Source organism: Triturus cristatus, chromosome 4_1 (assembly GCF_964204655.1).
Source record: "Triturus cristatus chromosome 4_1, aTriCri1.1, whole genome shotgun sequence".
Taxonomy (NCBI): Eukaryota; Metazoa; Chordata; class Amphibia; order Caudata; family Salamandridae; genus Triturus; species Triturus cristatus.
Genome location: NC_140585.1, coordinates 1143666742 through 1143684485, shown reverse-complemented (window position 1 = coordinate 1143684485; position 17744 = coordinate 1143666742). Strand labels below are relative to the sequence as shown.

The following is a 17744-nucleotide window of genomic DNA, read 5'->3' as shown; positions in this document are numbered from 1 at the left end:
AGAGGAGTTGTTGAGTTTTCTAGGCATGGCCGAATTTTATAGTAAAATTGTGGAAAATGTTGCCTCCCTCTGTGTCTTTATGAGGACGTTGTTGCATAAAGGTTGTGAGTTTGTGTGGGATGACAAATGTGAAAAGGAGTTTTGTTTTCTCAAAAGAAACTGGATTTAGCTCCTAAACTTAGCAGTTTTGACCCTGAAAAGAAATCAGTGTTGGTGACCGATGCAAGCGTAAAAGGTTTAGGTGCGGTTTTGATGCAAAGGAATAATGGGGATGATGATGTGATCTTATTCTTGTCTAGGAGTTTAAGAGGTGCTGAAGTACGGTATTCAGTTATAGAGAGAGAAGCTCTAGCAATGAACTGGTCTATAAAGAAACTACGAAATTTGCTTTGGGGAGGTAAATTTGAGGTCAGGACGGACCAGAAGCCCTTATGTGAGGTATTCAAAAATAAGGGTATAGATGCGATCTCCAGCAGAATCACGAAGTGGGTAGTCACATTACAAGACTATGATTTTGACATCAGGTATATTCCAGGCATACAGAACAAAGTAGCTGACGCTTTGTCAAGGTTGGTGGTGTGTGATAGTTCAGATCTGGAAGAAGAGGATGAGGAGGAAGGTGAAATGGTTTGTTTCATTGAAGGGGAAAAAATAGAGAAAGAAAGGTGGTTGAGGTCTGTTCTTGAAGATGATGTACTAGCAAAAGTCAAAGTTTGTGTAAAAGAAGGTTGGAATGTGAAGAGTAAGAATGAGGAAGTGGACAAATTTTGGCATGTTAGAGATCAACTTGCGGATCAAGATGGTATTCTTGTCAGAGGGGCAAGATTAGTTCCCTACCTCACTTAGAGACGAATTAATCTCTTTGGCCCATGATGGGCATCTAGGTATCTCTAAAACTAAAGAGTACTTGCGGTCTTCTTACTGGTGGCCAGGAATGGATTTATTAATTGAACGGAATATAAGAGATTGCATGCAGTGTGCACTCAGTGAGAGAGTGAGTAAACCTAGAACACAGCCCATGTTAATAAGGGACCGACCTGATGCTCCTTGGAAGGAAGTGGGACTTGACATTCTAGGCCCGATTTCTGTATCTGGTGTTGAGTGGTACATTCTGGTTTTAGTTGATTTCTTTTCACGTTGGCCAGAAATAGCTATAACGCGTGGGATTGAATCAAAGATTTAAAAAAAAGAAAATTTGATAGAGAAGGCATTCCTAATGTAATACTCACGGATAATGGGGTACAATTGGTCTCAAGAGAGATGGAAGATTTGTGTATTCATGGGGTCAAACACAAGAAGTCTTTTCTATATCACCCAGAGACAAATGGACTTGTAGAACGTTTCAACCGGGTTCTCAAGGAAACGATTGAAATGGCAAAATTAGCGGGTCTAGACTGGCGAGCAGAAGTCTTTAAAAAGGTTAAAGTGTATAGGTTATCACCTCATGCAGTTACTAAAAGGACACCTTTTGAGTTGTTTAGGGGTAGGTGTGCCAACTCTTTAGTTACACCTTCCTGGGTTAATGACCTACAGCCTAATCGTTTTATTGAAAATGAGAAAGACGACTGGAGGTCTTTAAAATCTAAAAAAATTGAAGAAAGAAAGATTTTGCATGATGTAAAAAAAAAAAAATAAAAAAAAAAAATAAAAAAAAAAATCAGTAAAAAAAACGGTGGTGAAAGTGGGGGATTGGGTGCTAATAAAGAATCCCTGTAAGAGTAAAAGTAAAGGGGCTTTCCTGAAACCTATTCAGGTTAAGTTATTCAACAATGCGATCAAAACGGCTGATCATCGGGTTTGGACCTTGAATAGGGTGGTTGTGGTGAGAAAGGACTTTGTTACGGGGCTCAAAGAAGTTCCAAGGAATTCTGGTTCTCCATCAGAAAAAAAAAAGGAAGAAATTCTGCAGGATGAGTCCTTGTCGTTTGCACGAAGATCTTCAAGGCTGATATCTGCACCGAGGCATCTAAAAGACTGTTTTCTGAACTTAATTGATTACTCCTGTTTGGGTCAAGGTTTAATGTAACTTTTGCTTGTATTATAAGGATTACTGTTATTTGTCTGTAAAGAAGGGAGATGTGTAGCATCCTGCACATCTCATGCTTCTATGACATGTTGCTAGGTGATTAGAATGTTAGAAGGTGGTGATGTAAAAGACAGTTGATACTAAAGTCTTGACTGAAGACAAGCAGCTTGTGGATGGGGTCTTTTATCTTGGATTAAATTTACAATCTATCAAATCTACGTGGTCTTTGAAGTGGATTCTTACAGGCGTCTTTTCCATCACTCAGTGTGCGTCGAGTGAAAGAAGATGGAAGTTAAGCTTGAAGCTGAGAAAAAAACGGGCCAAGGCAGGCGGAATGAAGGTTGTCATAAAAACCAGTCAGTGGCTGTTTTTCTGTATTATCCAAAGGCCGCTGGAGAAGGCTGCAGAAAATGTGTCGAAACTTCAAACCCGGAGCTCCGAGACAGACGTCTCAACCTGATGGTGGAGAAAAACAGTCTAACAAAGGAGCCGATTACCATGAACAATACAGACTATAGGAGGAATCACCATACATCGTTCCCCAAAAGAATTCTTCGAAGAAAAACAAGTTGCAAACATCCAAGCCCAACACTAGATGGCAGGAGTATGCTAAGCATATGTTTCTACGGCCAACCAATGAAGTGTGGCAGACGCACACCAAAGTAATACACGAAAGGCAGTAAAGATATTGAAGAAGTTAAAAACAGGGGTTATGAAGTCTGCTTTCCAAGACGGCGGATTTCTCGGAATGGCGTGTTCGACCCAGCTCGCGCGGTCATCATGTGTCCTGGAGTCTGCAAATAGATTGTGGAAAACTGCCGCAGCAGTGGAGAGGCTGGCCGGTCCAGATTCTGGGTCATTCTGCAGATAGAAGCATGGCGTGAGAGGCATCTGTCATGGCAGCCAGCCCCGAGCCACACAGTTTGCCGATTACGACTGGACTGGGGCTCTGCGGCAGGGGCGGAGTGGGGTGCCATACAGACTAGCAAAGACCCCCCTTCCCCCACCCCAGCAGAGGATCCTTGACTCACCGTTTTTGGTGTACTGGGCAAAGAAGCAGGGCCTGAACGGCATGGTTGCCCGTGAAGGCTGGGCCAGCGTGCAGCAAGAAGTGGCTGGAGGGGAGTCCGAGGATCAACTATAACCACTGTGTTCCCTCCCAAGGAATCGTGGAGAGCTCCAGCCTGCCTTTAAAGTCGCTGTCAACTGGGGCCAGAGCAGTCACCCGACCTGGGGTGTCGCAAGAGTTTCCAGAGTCATCCCATTACTACAAGCAACTGCAGCGGTCATGAACAGGGTGATCAAGGAATTTTTTTTTTTTTTTTAACCAATGAGGTAACTGGATTGGACACCCTACTGAATCGCCCATAACTGCTCAATGCTGGGGCCCATGATTATCTAGGCATGAAGGCCTCCTAGGACGACGACTCCTGGAGAGTGGGCCTACATACCGGTTTCTTGTCCCAAGCAGAGCGCCTTCTTTTGCATCCAATAACTCCTTCAGCAGTACATCTTAGTCACAATCTTTATTTATGCTTCCTCTAGTTTGGAACTGGGGTAAATATCGGACGTATTTAATCTTGAATGCCCCTGGATCGTATACAGCTGTAATAGCTGGATATTATTGGAGCAACACCTTTATGGGATCTTCAGTGCAGCCCCACCATGCTGTTGGCATGGTGTGCTCCAGAGTAGCAGTCGTCCTCTGAGTTGGGCTCACTTACCTGGAAGCTACACACAGGAAGGATAACACGGACAGGATTCCCACGCACACACAGGTGGTTGTCCTCTTAACGTAGGCTGCTTGTGTCTACCACAGTCTGAAGCCTAATTGAGGCTTGCTGTATGGGCAAGGCGAGCCACTTCTTGGTTTTAGGTGGCCTCACAGCCTCTGATCCCCAATTTCTCTTGATTTGTTGCTCAAACATTGTTCACTAATAGGAAGAAACAAGTAAGCCCTCCCCTCAGGGTATTGTGACTGGAGTAATAACCCTGAGACACCTGTTGCCTGCCCTACTACATCAACAGGAAGAGTGAGTACTTGCAAGTGAAACACAATCCTCTAATAAGTTGGACATGATATTACAATCCATCACAGAAACTGGAAATTCTCTGGAGTTCAAAATCGATACAGTTGAGGCTTCCCTTGGCTTACTGTGTGAGGATCAGAGGGAACAGTCACAGAGGGTCAAGAATAATGAAAGCACATTGCGGGAGCACCAACTACTGACCCTAAACAGGTGTTTGAGTTACTTGAGTGAATGAACTTTTCAGATGGTAGGGCGAAAGATGCGCAGGGAAAATCCTGCTGTAGAAATATCCGCACAGTGGGAATGCCTGAAGGTGTGAAGCAATTGACCCTACTATGGTTACTAAAAAATGAAAGCTCCACTTGCTCTATCCTTAATAACTACAATGGCGAGGGTGCATCATGTTCCTACTAACCGCCCCTTTCAGTGCACAGCCATGAACAATTGTGGATAACATCCTGAAAGTTTGAGACAAAGAGCATATATTCAAAGCTGCCTGAAAGAAACATCATTACACAGTGGAAGGAGGTACAGCTTTGATATTTCCAGACTACACGTTGGCAGTGCTGCATTGCTGTGCATCATTTATGGGAGTGAAGCATAAACTTTAGGTCTTGGGTGTGAAATATTACTTTTTATTCCTGGCAAAGTAGAAGATTATCGCAGACCAACACACTTTTTTTACTGAACCACGGAATACTTGCGGTTGGAGGCTGAACAATACTCTGCCACTACTCTTACTGCTTAATTCTATTATTGGAACGTGATTGCACCTAAAGTCAATTATTACTTTTATTATGGTATGCATGACCTTTACTGTAGGAAAGTGCCCTTTTTGACCTGGTCACCCCCCCCACATTATGCCTGGTATTTGATGTGGTTTCGACTGGAAGTGCACTGGGTCAGTGACTTTTAGCCATGCTGAACAGCAGATGTGCTTCTAGACAACATGGCTAAAAGAAATTCACATTGACAAGGCCAATAGCTCGGGCATTGCTGTCATCTATTGGCTTTGCCAAGGCTTCTTCGTTGTAGATGGGGTCTTGCTGAACAATGCGGAAGTGACAGGGAGAACTGTTGAGCTTTGAAGTGAGGCAAGAATGTGGCATAACGGCCAGAGCTGTTGACAGGGCAACTGGGGAACCAGGTTCGAATCTGGGTGTCGACTGAACAATTTGTGATTCTATGCAAATCACTTACGCTTCCCCCTGCCTATGACAATGAATGTGTCATTGTGTAATGTAACTGGAGAGCACTTAAAGCACTCCAATACCATCTGCTGGTGTAAGCACTATGGCAAGATGGAGGACGGAACAGGCTTTCCAATACCATTGCATTGTGAAAAAAAACTTAAAAATTTGTAAGTGCTGTTCGTGTCTTAACTCTAAGAAATGCATAGGTTTATGAACACACGTATACATTTTAGTGGTATTTGTACAAGGGAGATGGCCTGGAAACACAAGTTCTCCTATAGAGTGCTTGAAAACCAAGAAAGAAAATAGCTCTGCAAACCAGGAGCAGTGAGGGAGACATGTAGTTTGTGCATTCACTATAGGAGGGTAAAACACAAGAAGAGGGCATGACGCCCACATGCCATGACGAATGGTAAAGAAAATGAGAGCGGCACTGAAGTTTACAAATGGTAGGAGATGGGGGGCCTGCAAGCCCACAGAAAGAGCACAACACACCTAGCCGAGACCTAAACAATAGGGTCTGAGCATCTGCAATGTTAAACCTCAAACCGCAGAGGATTTTACATAAGACTTATTTGACTACTCATTATTAGTGATGTACGCTAAGCTGTATGATAAATTTCTTAACTACAGGGTTATGTTCCGGCATGTACTCCATTGTCAAATGAATAACATGAATGAATTTTACTGGTTGAACAACTCCCTGATCATTTTAGTTGCATAAAGAAGCTGTAATACAAGGCTTTTTTTGCTGTACAAACTGCACTTTTGTCTTCCACATGTGCAATATGTTTATTTTTCTGTCTTGATTATTGGTCAGGGTTTTTCCCTCATTTGCGGATTGTACAGCTCATTGGAATGTTGTCTTAGTTCATTTTAACGAAATGTCTTCTGCAATTTCATGCACCTGTGCCATGAAGTGTTACCAATGCTCTGACATCATTGACCTTTGCTAGCAAACAGTGGACATGGGATAGGCACAAAGACAAATTGAGATTGCCATACTGCAGGGACACCATATTATGTATGCAGAGTGCCAACCAACATCTGGGTGCCTTTACGTCAGATGCATTTGTTACTGCTCACCATCACTTAAAATTCCAACATGATGGTTCCAACTAAATGAATGCCACTTATGGTCTAGAATGCCTGGTGTATGGTCACAATGGATAAAAGATACAATATATGCAGCTTTAAAAGACAAAGGCAACGTCCCACTGCTTTCATTCTGGAGTCTCATTTAGCAACAGTAGGAGGGTCATGCTTACAGATGAGGTGAAGGGGTGTCAATGATTCTACACCACCTTCTCTGACTACCCCAGAGTTGTACTTATTTGACTGAGATCTCACCCCTTGCTTCCTAACGATTTACAACGCAACTGCCCTAACGCAATGGACACTATATTGGTCCCTATTCAATTAACCATGTTTAAGGAAGATTGTCAGTAAAGAATATTCCCTTATTAGGCCGCCTCCCAAATCCCTCCTGCCCCCACCCCATGACCTGCAAGGCAGGTAAGATAACTTTTCTCTAACACTTAACAATCAATTGTGGTCCGCTCTGAATACCTAGATAAGACTGTATCTAATCATAGCTCCGTGCTTGGTGAAACACACTGAAGTAGAAAACTGTCCCTTGTATCAACAGGGAAACTGCACCCCACAATGTAAGAGAATCCAGCCTATAGGGATTCCAGTGAGAAAGGTAGTACGACTTAGTTTGAAACAAATGAGTACTGCTACCTCTCCCTTTACTGAGTGGGACACATTTAAAAATCTAAAGGGGGAAGAGCAAATGGAAAACAATGTGGGCTTGTAAAACAAGTATGTGAATTGAGTTTGAGATTGTATTTAAGCGTCTCGAGTTCCACATAGGTAGAGGGATGCAAATAATGCCATTTTAGTTGAAAAATAAGACAACGCCCACTGCTTATAGAAAGATCAAGGCATCTATATTACAAAGCGTATGTGGACAGGTCACACCCAGAAGCAAAAAACATAAGCGGATTATTATTCTATCTTGAAAGATTAAATGTTAGACCCCATACCTGCTATATGCTCTTACTGGAATGCAAACGTCTATGCACGACACAGTCTTTATGCTCAACACGAAATCCACACCGTATTCCATGAATAATGTGCTGAAAAGTATAATGTAATAACAGGTGGCATCTCTGTGGCGGTATTCAATGTCTTAGAAGGCCTAAGGTTGGCAAGGGCATAAAATAGCAATGGAAGAACCGATCTCAGTGAAAGAAATTAAGGGAGCACTTAAACTGCCTTTGGGTATAACATGGGCCAAGATGGACTACCCATCATTTTATAATACCTATGTCTTGCAACTGGCACCCAAACTAGATGATATGTATAGGACTTCTACTGAAATTGGTAGGTAACCCACTTCACTGGCTGAGTCCATTCTAAATAAGAAATACAAGGTGCTCAGCAAGATATTGGTGACAAGGCTGCTGCCCTAGGTTTATTCAGCCTGACCGCAATGGATTTATTCCTGGCAGAAGCACCTCCATTAACATCAGAAGTTCCTATCACCAGATGGAAGACACCTCAACTAAAGGCCACCTGCAGCCTACTTGGAGTTGGGACCTTGAAAAGGCCATGGACACTCTTGAATTGGGATATAGGTTTGCTGCTTAGGCTGGGTTTGGCACTAAAAACAGCCTGATGCAATAAGGTTTTTTTACATCGACCCAACAGTAAGGGCCATAACCGGTAAGCTCATCTCTAAATAAAAATAAATATAGCTGCATACTAGCTGCAAGTCGACTTACGGCAGACATGGGTATCCCTTTGGACAAAAAGATAGATGCCATTTAATTGTATAGAGATTACATAATATAATTAAGGATGCACAAGATAACATCTCTCCAATTTTACAAAACCTGAATGACTAAGTTAGCTTCAGGCTTGGGTATTAACTGGGCTGAGTTGTGGCACTTCCGAGAACACCGTGCTTGTCCAGAACTCATGATGGGTAAAGGAGTAATTCAATGGGAACCTACAACATTCCATTATTTGGGAATTAATATACATCATTTCAAGATTTAGTTGGTGATCGTTGGTGGGCTTGCATCTGGCGTGAAGAAATATCTCATTGAGAGGCAATGGTGAAAGATAGTGCTGCAATGCAAGTGACAATAAGGATCTCCTTGAGAAATACTTATCTAATTAACGAACACTAGTGTTTTTTTATGTATGGGTGATCTTCAGTAGTTGTACTACACTCCACCCACTGGATCAAGTTATTTGACGCATGGGTCAGGACACCAGCTCACTTATCTCAGTAATGCCATGCTATCATACTAACCTTTTAGAGACCTAGTCCTCTATTGTATGGTGATAGTCGTTCCAAGTATCCTAGCTAACTCCTGCTATTGAGGTACAAATGGGCTTCCTCGAGGTTTCAAGTTGCCTAGGCCCCTATGGAGTGAGAAGCCGGTCATATTATCTGCATCTAACTGAATTATTCTTTTATCTCAATTGTTTCTTTTAGTTGTAGCTGTGTTAGCAGGTATAGAACTGTACTATGTCATACCAGTGTTTTATATAGCAAAGACTGTATGCAATAAGTCTGTAGTAATGCTTTGACCTCAGATATTGCTGCAAAGGGAACCCTTTTTGGGTGGTCACCCACCAATGTTTTTTGAGGGGGGGGAATCATCTGCTGGTAATCTTGAATTCTAACACTGCACCACTGCCATGCAGTGCAGTGTATGTTCTGTGACTGATAAAACATGTCAATCTGCTTAAAATTGGATTGCCACATTCAACGTTCCTATAAGGCCATATGTATGTGGTGCAGAAATACACCCCTACCATGCAAAGCTAAATGACACTTCTGGACTGCAGCACCTATTATGCCATCCACTATAGAGGAAGTGAAAACATGGGTTTCAGGCCTACCCTGTATAGCCTCACAGCAGCAGCTTGAACCCAGATGCCCAGAGCTGCCAAAATCACTCTTTTGAGAGGTAGGAAACCCTGATTTTAAATGAAAGTCACCCAGATGCACACCTTCCAGGCATAAATGTGGCACCCCAAGGCACCTACGCAAAACCCAGGACAAAGAAGTGGACCCCGAGGGTCAGCTGTCTGACTGCCTAGATGGCTGCAGGGACAAAACAAGCTACACAACCAGTGTCAACTGGACCTGGAGTGGAAATTGTTGTTGACCTCGCCCAGACACCATGAGAGTCTCCAAGTACCTTCTCTTGAGGTCCTGAGGGCCCAAGAAGTGCATTCCTGTTTGGGCACTAAAAGAAAGTTTGGAAACTTTGAAAAACTGTTCCGCCACTGTTTCAGCGGGAATTCTGGGAAAGAATCTGACCGGCAGGTCAACTGCGTAGGATTGAATTACAGTTTTGCACCGGTCAAGGGTCCCAGCACTTCCAAAGAAAAAAACTCAATTCCATTCTTCACAGGAATTTAGAAGATTTCAGCAAGAAATTTCCAATGCTCCAGCAGGGCCAAACACCTTCAAGTATCTGGCTTCGATTGCACAGTGGCAGTCACAATTTCAAGAGTGGCCAATGTGAGGAAGAGTTTTTTCTTCTAAATCGATACACAAAACATTTCTGTGGTGAGATTTTGAAACGTTTAAACTTTTTGACTACTAGACTGTCACTGGGACCAGTCCACTTGTCTTATAAGAGCAGGGCTTCAATAAACTATTATTGGAGCTTTGTGGTGAGATTTTTATTGTGTTACATGTATTTTACAACTGCGTAAGCACCGCTTACATTCTTTGGACATTGCCTTTGATTTAAGCCTCCCCGCTTCATGTGACATTACCACAGCAGATAAAGACATCTTCAAATCAGCCCTAAGATGCTACCACAGAGAGATACAGAACACTAAGTGCACACCTCTTGCAGATCGCACTGACACCAGCACTAACAACATCAAGGAAATGTTCGCCATCAAAGATTTCACCGTGCCTCGGGCCACCTCCTGCAACATCATCCCCTCTCAGGAACCTTTGCAACAAGCTCTCAGAGATTAGGCAGCATAACTTGGATACTTGTTACATCAAGATTTATAGAATAGTGTTGATGTGATGGTTCTCGCTGGCATCTCGATATGCTAACAAAATAGCAAAGTGTATTCTCATACTTCTAAAATCAATAAAAATCATTTATAAAAAGATTTACAGCAGCGTACTTTGACATAGGCAAGAGCGTACTTTGACATAGGCAAGGTACCAAGGACGCGTAAAAAAACACTTTGAAGGAGCTGCCAGACATAATGTCACCATCTTTTCCCAACCGCCCCTTCCTATTGAAAACCAGTGTTTTGTAGGCCTCTGCAAACCTCGCTTTTGGTTAAAGCTTTTGTTTGTGCTCATGAAGACTTGTATTCAGTTAAAGATGGGTTAATTTCTGTGACCTCAAAGAATTTAAAACATCAAATGTGGTAGGCCCATGAATTAAAGACTATGACAGACTTTGCACTGTAGTAGCGATGTAGGCCTTTAAAATAATTAAAACAATTTCTATTCAATAACCAAAATAATAAATTAAAGAGCTAGCCTCTAGCTATATACACTGAAAATCTGTCATTGAACTTCAAATATAGCTTGAATAATGCATGAAAACTAAACCCTGCTCCACAAAGAAACTGCTCACCAAGCAAAGAGTGTTGCTTTTTGTGCTACACAAATTATCACAATAAAATGGCACAAAGTTGGTCACTTTGTCAGGTTAAAGTAAGTGTTGCTGCTCTTCCTTCCACCCTGGGGCTTGTAAACCTTTATCCACAAATGGGAATACAAACTTCAAGTATCAAATAGCAAAGAAAAAAATATAAAGATGAACTACTCATACCCAAAATGACATGGAACATCTGTGAATGTCTTTTAACAGACCAGCTGATTGTAATGCTCAACATTAAATTGTAAATTACCATTTTCTTAAGCATATTCTACCAGTGAGTTAAATGTGTTGCATAACATAGCAAGACAGAAAAAAGCTAAAAATGTGAATTTACTAATATAAAATTTGATTTTACAATTGTCATTCTGTGAGTACAAATGTAATTATTACATTTGTACAGAACTCATTGAAGTTTTTAAGTCTGCTTTAATGTAACAAAAAGTTGCAGGGAAATACAAAACTATATACTTACTTGAGGCCAGCTACTCCTCTGACCACTAGACTTTCACTTGTTAAGGTGCCAGTTTTATCAAAGCAGCAGATCTGAACTTTCCCTGCAAAGGGAATCCTGAATGGTTCTGTACAGTACACATCTGAAATAAAAAGAAATGCCACAAGGTATTTGAGGTTTAAGAAACAGGTACTTCAAAAATACTCAAAATGCCAGTCTCCAGGGTGCTATTTTCAACGAGCGGCTTGGAAGATACATTAATACACATCCTCATTTTCTCAGAGCACAAAGATCCTATAGAGGATTAAGTGTGGAAATGTTGGGCGGAATAACAATCAAGATAGGAGTAAATCATATTTTAAAGATTTCTGAAATTAATTAACAGTGAGAAACGGGTATGCGTACAGAAGACCATCTTACCACTTAAGTTAATTAATATGACTATTTTAAGACAGTAGTCTTCAAATTTTCTTGTTACTTTTTAACAGAAAAAAACTAAGAAAAGTTATGGCGGAAAAGAAATGCATAAGGTTTTCAGGACTGCTCTTTTCCATACTGCAGGAATAGTACAGTGAGGTTGTTCTCCATTTTGCCATTCAAATTAGGCAGCAGTGCAACTAAGGCTTTTGAGTCAAGAAACCTAAAAGCTTTTAGGATAACCACTGAAAATGCAAATGATTCCCAAATACGTCTACTGAATGTCTACTTCCAGCCCTCAGGCAAGAGAGTTGTGCAGGTTCGTTCTTTGCACTAAGCTCAATGCTAATTAGGGCATTTCAGTACCAGTCAAAATGTTCAGAAATCAGGTTCTTAGATCTGCTTGGTATTACAAGACAATGCAAAGTTGCAAAAACAAAAAAGAAATTTAGTAACTGTCAAGCTAAATTGTTCTAATCCTCATACTGAAGTGCTGCGAGGAAGTTATGTTTACCTTATTTTCTCAAAAGGAGTAGGCTCCGCAAGTCATTTACCTACTGTTTAGACACAAACGTTACCCAGAATAGGACAAGAAAACGAAAGGCTTCTTGCCAGTCTGCCTTAGTAACACTCAGCCATGTAATTATGACTTGGTTCGCCAAGTTAGAAATGCTATTCATGAAGGGGAGAGAAATGAAGGAATGAGATATTAAGTAATAAGGAAAATGCTACCTCGTCTGTATGCAGCTTTTAGTGCTGCAGATTCCCATGCTCTGCATCCTCCTGCCAGCTTGTGTTAGGTTCAGACATTAGCAAGTTGCCTTTCTACAAAGAAAGGCTTTCGAGTCACAGGATGCACTGTGACTCCACCCCTAATTGGCAATGCAAATGGACACAGACTCAATAATAGACTGCATTTCTTACAGCAGGTGAGAGTTGGGAGTGAAAGCAGTATGGCGCACATGTATTGTGAAAGTAAATGAATAAGAAATACATTTGCAAGTAGAGCCAGACAATTCTGGGGAGAAGGGTGGGCGCATGTGAATCTACAGCACTATATGGTACTAACAGATGTTTACAGATCTCATTCTTATTAACTTCCTTTACAACAGGATAACATTTTTTGTTTGTAACTTGTTGCTGTATACACAAATGCTCGGCATAGACTGAAGCAGTACCTGCCTACAAGAGGAGTCTAGTGTGTGAATGATGCAGATGTCTGAAATTAAGTCATTAGGACTGTCTGGTCAGCAACTGCCCGCTGTAGAGCCAAGGGCCGGATTTAGAACTCGGCAGACAGGTTACTGCATCACAACAGTGATGGATATCCCGTCTGACAAAATCTAAATCCCACAGGATATAATGAGATTTAGATTTTGGCAGATGGGATATTCCACCGTTGTAACGGAGTAACCCCGTCCGCGGAGTTCTAAATCAGGCCCCAAGACATCCACACGTTACTGTGCTGGGATGATCAAGAGGCTGCCTTACATAGGTCAGTTAGGGGGATATTGCCTAGAAAAGACATGGTTGCCACTTTTATGTCAGTTAAGTGCCCCCTGAGGGTAACAGGAAGGGCTCATTTGGCTTTATAATAGCTAGTTTAGATACACTTGACTATCCACCCAGCAATACCAGCTTTAGAAATACTCTGACCTGTGGGGGTTTGGCAAAGGCTACCAACAGCTGATAAGCTTTGAAGGACTTGCTCATTTCGATCTAATATATGAGAGCCCATCTTACATCTAGGGTGCCTGCTACTGCGTCGGTTTGAGATAAGAAGACTGGGAGCTCTATAGTTTGGTTGAGGTTATAGGAACTTTGGGTTTGACTAAGAATTACCCTATCCTTGTGGACCTGAATGAAAGGTTCTTGTAGCGTGAGAGCCTGCAATTCACTCATGGGTCTAAGAGATGTTATGGCTACTAGGAAAGCTACCTTCCAGGGTAGGAACTAAAGCGGGCAAGAGAGCCTTGGCTCAAATGGGGTTGAGGATGGGGAGTCTGGTGAGGGCTACACTGATTCCAGGCCAATAAAGGCTCTGATTGAGATTTGACGATTTGGGCTGAAAAAGAGGTAAGATAAGAGCTGCTGAAATGCCAACACCCTCTGCTGGTTGGGATAGGTTTTGCCTGTGACTTCGTTGAGTATCGCTCCTAAGAAGAACTGGGCCTGGTTATGGGCTAGTAGCCTGGTTATGGGCTAGTCACTGGTGCTTGCATGACCTCCTGATCAGCCAGTCGGAGGTCAAGAAACAGACTGTCCTCCATTCCTTAAGTGTGCGGCTACCACTGCTAGGCACTTTGTGAAGACTCTTAAAGCAGTAGTGACCCCAAATGTAATTACTTTCAATTGGTAATGATGGCACTTACCATGAAGAGAAGTTCCCTCGGGTGGGCAGGATGGATGGGGATTTGAAGTAGGCGTCTTTGAAGTCAAATGCAGTCATGTAGTCCCCTTGTTGAAGTAGAGGAATAACATCCTGCAGGTTACCTAGAGATGATGTTCTGAAATACCCAAGCGAATAAGGGACCTGAGGTCCAAGTTCCATCTAAAGGCGCCGTCCTTTTTGGGGCTTAGGAAAAAAAGGGTAAATCCTCTTACCCGGATTGTGTGTGGGGCACTTGTTCTATGACACTATTTGGGAGGATTGCTCGCACCCTTCTCTGCAGAAAGTTGAAAGGTTCTCTGCTGGTGAGGGGTCACCCATTGGTCTGATGAGATTACCTCCCATCAGGAAAGGAAATCGTGCAGCCTTCCCACAACAAGTGGTGTGATCAGGGGAAGCAGGGCAAGTCCGTGATTGGAGGTGGAGACCCCCTTTCCAAAGATGTCAGTACCCCTGGCTTTGTTGTGGTTTTCGTTGTAGGCAATCCTGGCGTACTCTCTTGCCGTCTGCTGGTGGAATGAGTGTTCTTGCCTAGGATATGAAGGGGTAGGATCCAGGGAAGGGACATCGGATCCTCCTCTATGCTGCTGCCTCCAAAAATGAGCCTCTAGCAGCCAATCTGAAGGGCACGCATGGATTTTGCAATGCTGGTCCTTTATTTTATACACCATCTTGTCAACCTGTGACCCAAACAGATGTTCCCCCATTGAAGAGCAGGTTGAAAATATACTGTTGGACCTCCGGCTTGAAGCCTGAAATGTGGAGACAGGAGTGGTATCTAATAAGAACACTGGTGTTGGCCACTCGGATGCCATTATCACGTCCGTCCAGGGAGCAGAGGATAGTGGTGCTGGATATACGCTTGCCTTCTGAACCTTCTCACCTCTCTAACTCCGCGGTGAAATGCTTGATTAACTCCTGTATCACATCACCCTAATCCTCTGTCATTGCTGGAGAGGATCCTCATTGAGTTGGCTATTCTCCAGGTAGGGATCACTACTCTTGGCAGCAGCGTCAAGCTTTTTGATTCCCTTGTTGGGCGGAGGACCGTCGCCCGTAGCTTGAACAGAAGCCCGCATGCATGCAATGTGGACAACTAGGGAGTTGGGCCAGACAGGACCCTTAATGTAGGAAGGGTTGTTGGGAGAGGGCTTATATACTTTCTCTACCCTAGGAATAACCATACTTGCTTTCACAGGATCTTTGAAGGTGTTAGGGGCGGACTTTAACATGCCCTTGAGCCTGGGCAGGAACTGAACTGTTTGTTCAGATGTAGATAGTGTCTTTACAAGGAAACCATCTTCCTCTAGAACACACACATCCACCCTTTCAAAGGTGGCAACATGTCAGATGACCTCACGATAAGTGGTGTAGTCTGGGAGAGATGCCCTAACAGGGTAGTGGCCCAAATCTGGGCTTCCTGGGGGTAGACATCACAGGCGTCCCATGGGTTGTCTGTGGACCATCATCAAAAGGTGCCTCATAATGGGTGGCAGGGCCGAAGGGGCTGCTAGGACCATAAGGGGAATGTGGAGATCCCACAGGTGAGTGTGGAGGCAGTGAAGGAGGTGGTAGTGGAGGAAGGGAGTGGAGGTGGGACATAGGGGAAAGGGATTTTTCCCATGCCTCTAGATCTTTTAGACTTGGATGCTGGAGGGAGGGTTCTGTTACCAATTCTTCCTCAAAGGTAATCTCATCTTGCAAGATAGAGTCTCCATTGGTTTCGGTGGAGCTATCTTTGTTGGAAGATTTCCAGTCTGGGGATGGATAAAAACTGCTCAGATGGGTTTTGGAGGATTGGCTGTTCTGAACCGCTGGAGCTAAACGCAGATTGAGTCTGGGAAGCATGATAATGGCATCAGCACCGAATTCAAGGGGTTTTCGGCTTTGAATCGAGCTGAGGCTTGTGAACGATATTGGGGGTGGACAGCCATGGAGAGTCTATGCTCATGAAGTTTGTTAGCTTCAAGGCCTTTGGTCAGTGCTAATCGGAGCTGAACATGTCAGGGGTAGCAAAGGTGTTTGGCAGGGGGCTCAACACCCAACCACCTCAAGAGATGTTCACTTGAGTTTGAGGTCTATTTGGCAGCTTAGCGTGTGTGTGTCACTGCCGACCATAACCTTGACCATAGCGCACATCTTGGTTTGAGGGGCTGAAGTCGAGTGAGTCTCCTCTACTTCCTCCAGCTATTAGCTGCTAAAAGACTACCACTCATTCTGTGAAAATTGGTGGAGCGGATAGCCTAAAAGGGTGGCATATTCATCATTTCACATGCAGATAGTAGCCTGTTCTCCAAAGATGTCTGGAGCACTGCTGCTTCACCTTCTGATGTGCCCAACACCTGTCAGGTCAGTATCTTAACGGAAGTTAAGGCAGTATTCGCATGCAACATCGACCTGGTCGGGGCAAAGGTTACAGACCTGCTGACAGTCAAACAACTGATATTTTGAGAGACACTGTGGACACTAATGGAAGGGCATCTGTTCCATAACCATATGTGCATTCTCTGCAAAGAAGTCAAATATGAGGGGCACACGCTGCAGGCCCTATTGGTTGGAAGTCGAGAATAGGGCAGACAAAGGCTTTTTTCCCCTATCATGGGTGTCTAATTTAACCATGCAGGCCTGAAGGAAACATGGAAAACATATGGAGTTCTGGAGCACGTTCAGTACACGTCAAAAATCACATGGCATTAATATCAATTCAACCAATACGTGAGTCTCTTCACCATGCGAGACAAGTGACTAACCGGTACCAATTGAATAGTAGTCTTTCGTGACACTACTCTCTTGAGCATGTCTATTTGCAGTTAGTCCCCTGTCATGTGCTACAATTCAACCAATTAGCTACACTATTTAAGGGACACAGACAGATGCATCGGTACCTCCCCTTCGGCTTGGACAAGGAGAGGGGTACCGACGGATAGGTGAGCTTCCTTTCTTTATGTTTAGAATTTTGTACCTCGAAATGCTCAGTAGGAGACTTATTTTACTATATTCTCCCTTTTATTTGATGCATGGCAGGTATATTATTTCACAAGCTTGCTTCTGAGTGGTTTTTTCTAAAATATTTCTATAGACTGATATATTCAATTCTGATTTTCAAATACCATTTGTTTTGAATCTTAAGGTCAAGTAATCTGCATTGAATGGAGTCTCTGTTTTTTAGGCCAGTGGTCTGTCTTCAAGGCCAACAAGGAAGTTTTATTCTAATTTTCGCAAGAAGGATCACATATACATTTTTAAGGATGTGTTTACTTACACTTAATACAGAGCGGGGCCTCAGTACACCGAGCAGTTGCCGGGTGAGGTGAGGCGTACTCCCACATAATGCTGGGCGAGTACATTCATTTTCCTAATTAAGGTTTAAGGATCCAAAATTCATGGACTTATTAGCCGTTGTACATTGTAGGCAAAGTGCTGTATTGAAACTGAGAGTCAATTATTTGTGTTTCATAAATTGTAAACACATATTTTTCTTCTTTTCAGGAACACTCGGACATCCCTTAAACTACTGGACAAAATCAATGACTGTTTGATTTTGGTAGGGTATTGTCACGGTGATGTTC

At 43.0% G+C, this 17744-nt stretch overlaps 1 protein-coding gene across 2 annotated transcripts in view; it reads right to left on the bottom strand.

Moving 5' to 3' along the window:
• Window positions 1-17744, bottom strand: part of ATP13A1 (ATPase 13A1) — a 412373-nt gene that overhangs the window by 208977 nt on the left and 185652 nt on the right. For both annotated transcript variants that reach the window (XM_085654252.1, XM_085654251.1), the window contains exon 12: window positions 11391-11511. In XM_085654252.1, the coding sequence (XP_085510378.1) occupies window positions 11391-11511 (121 nt within the window). The remainder of the gene's footprint in view (window positions 1-11390; window positions 11512-17744) is intronic.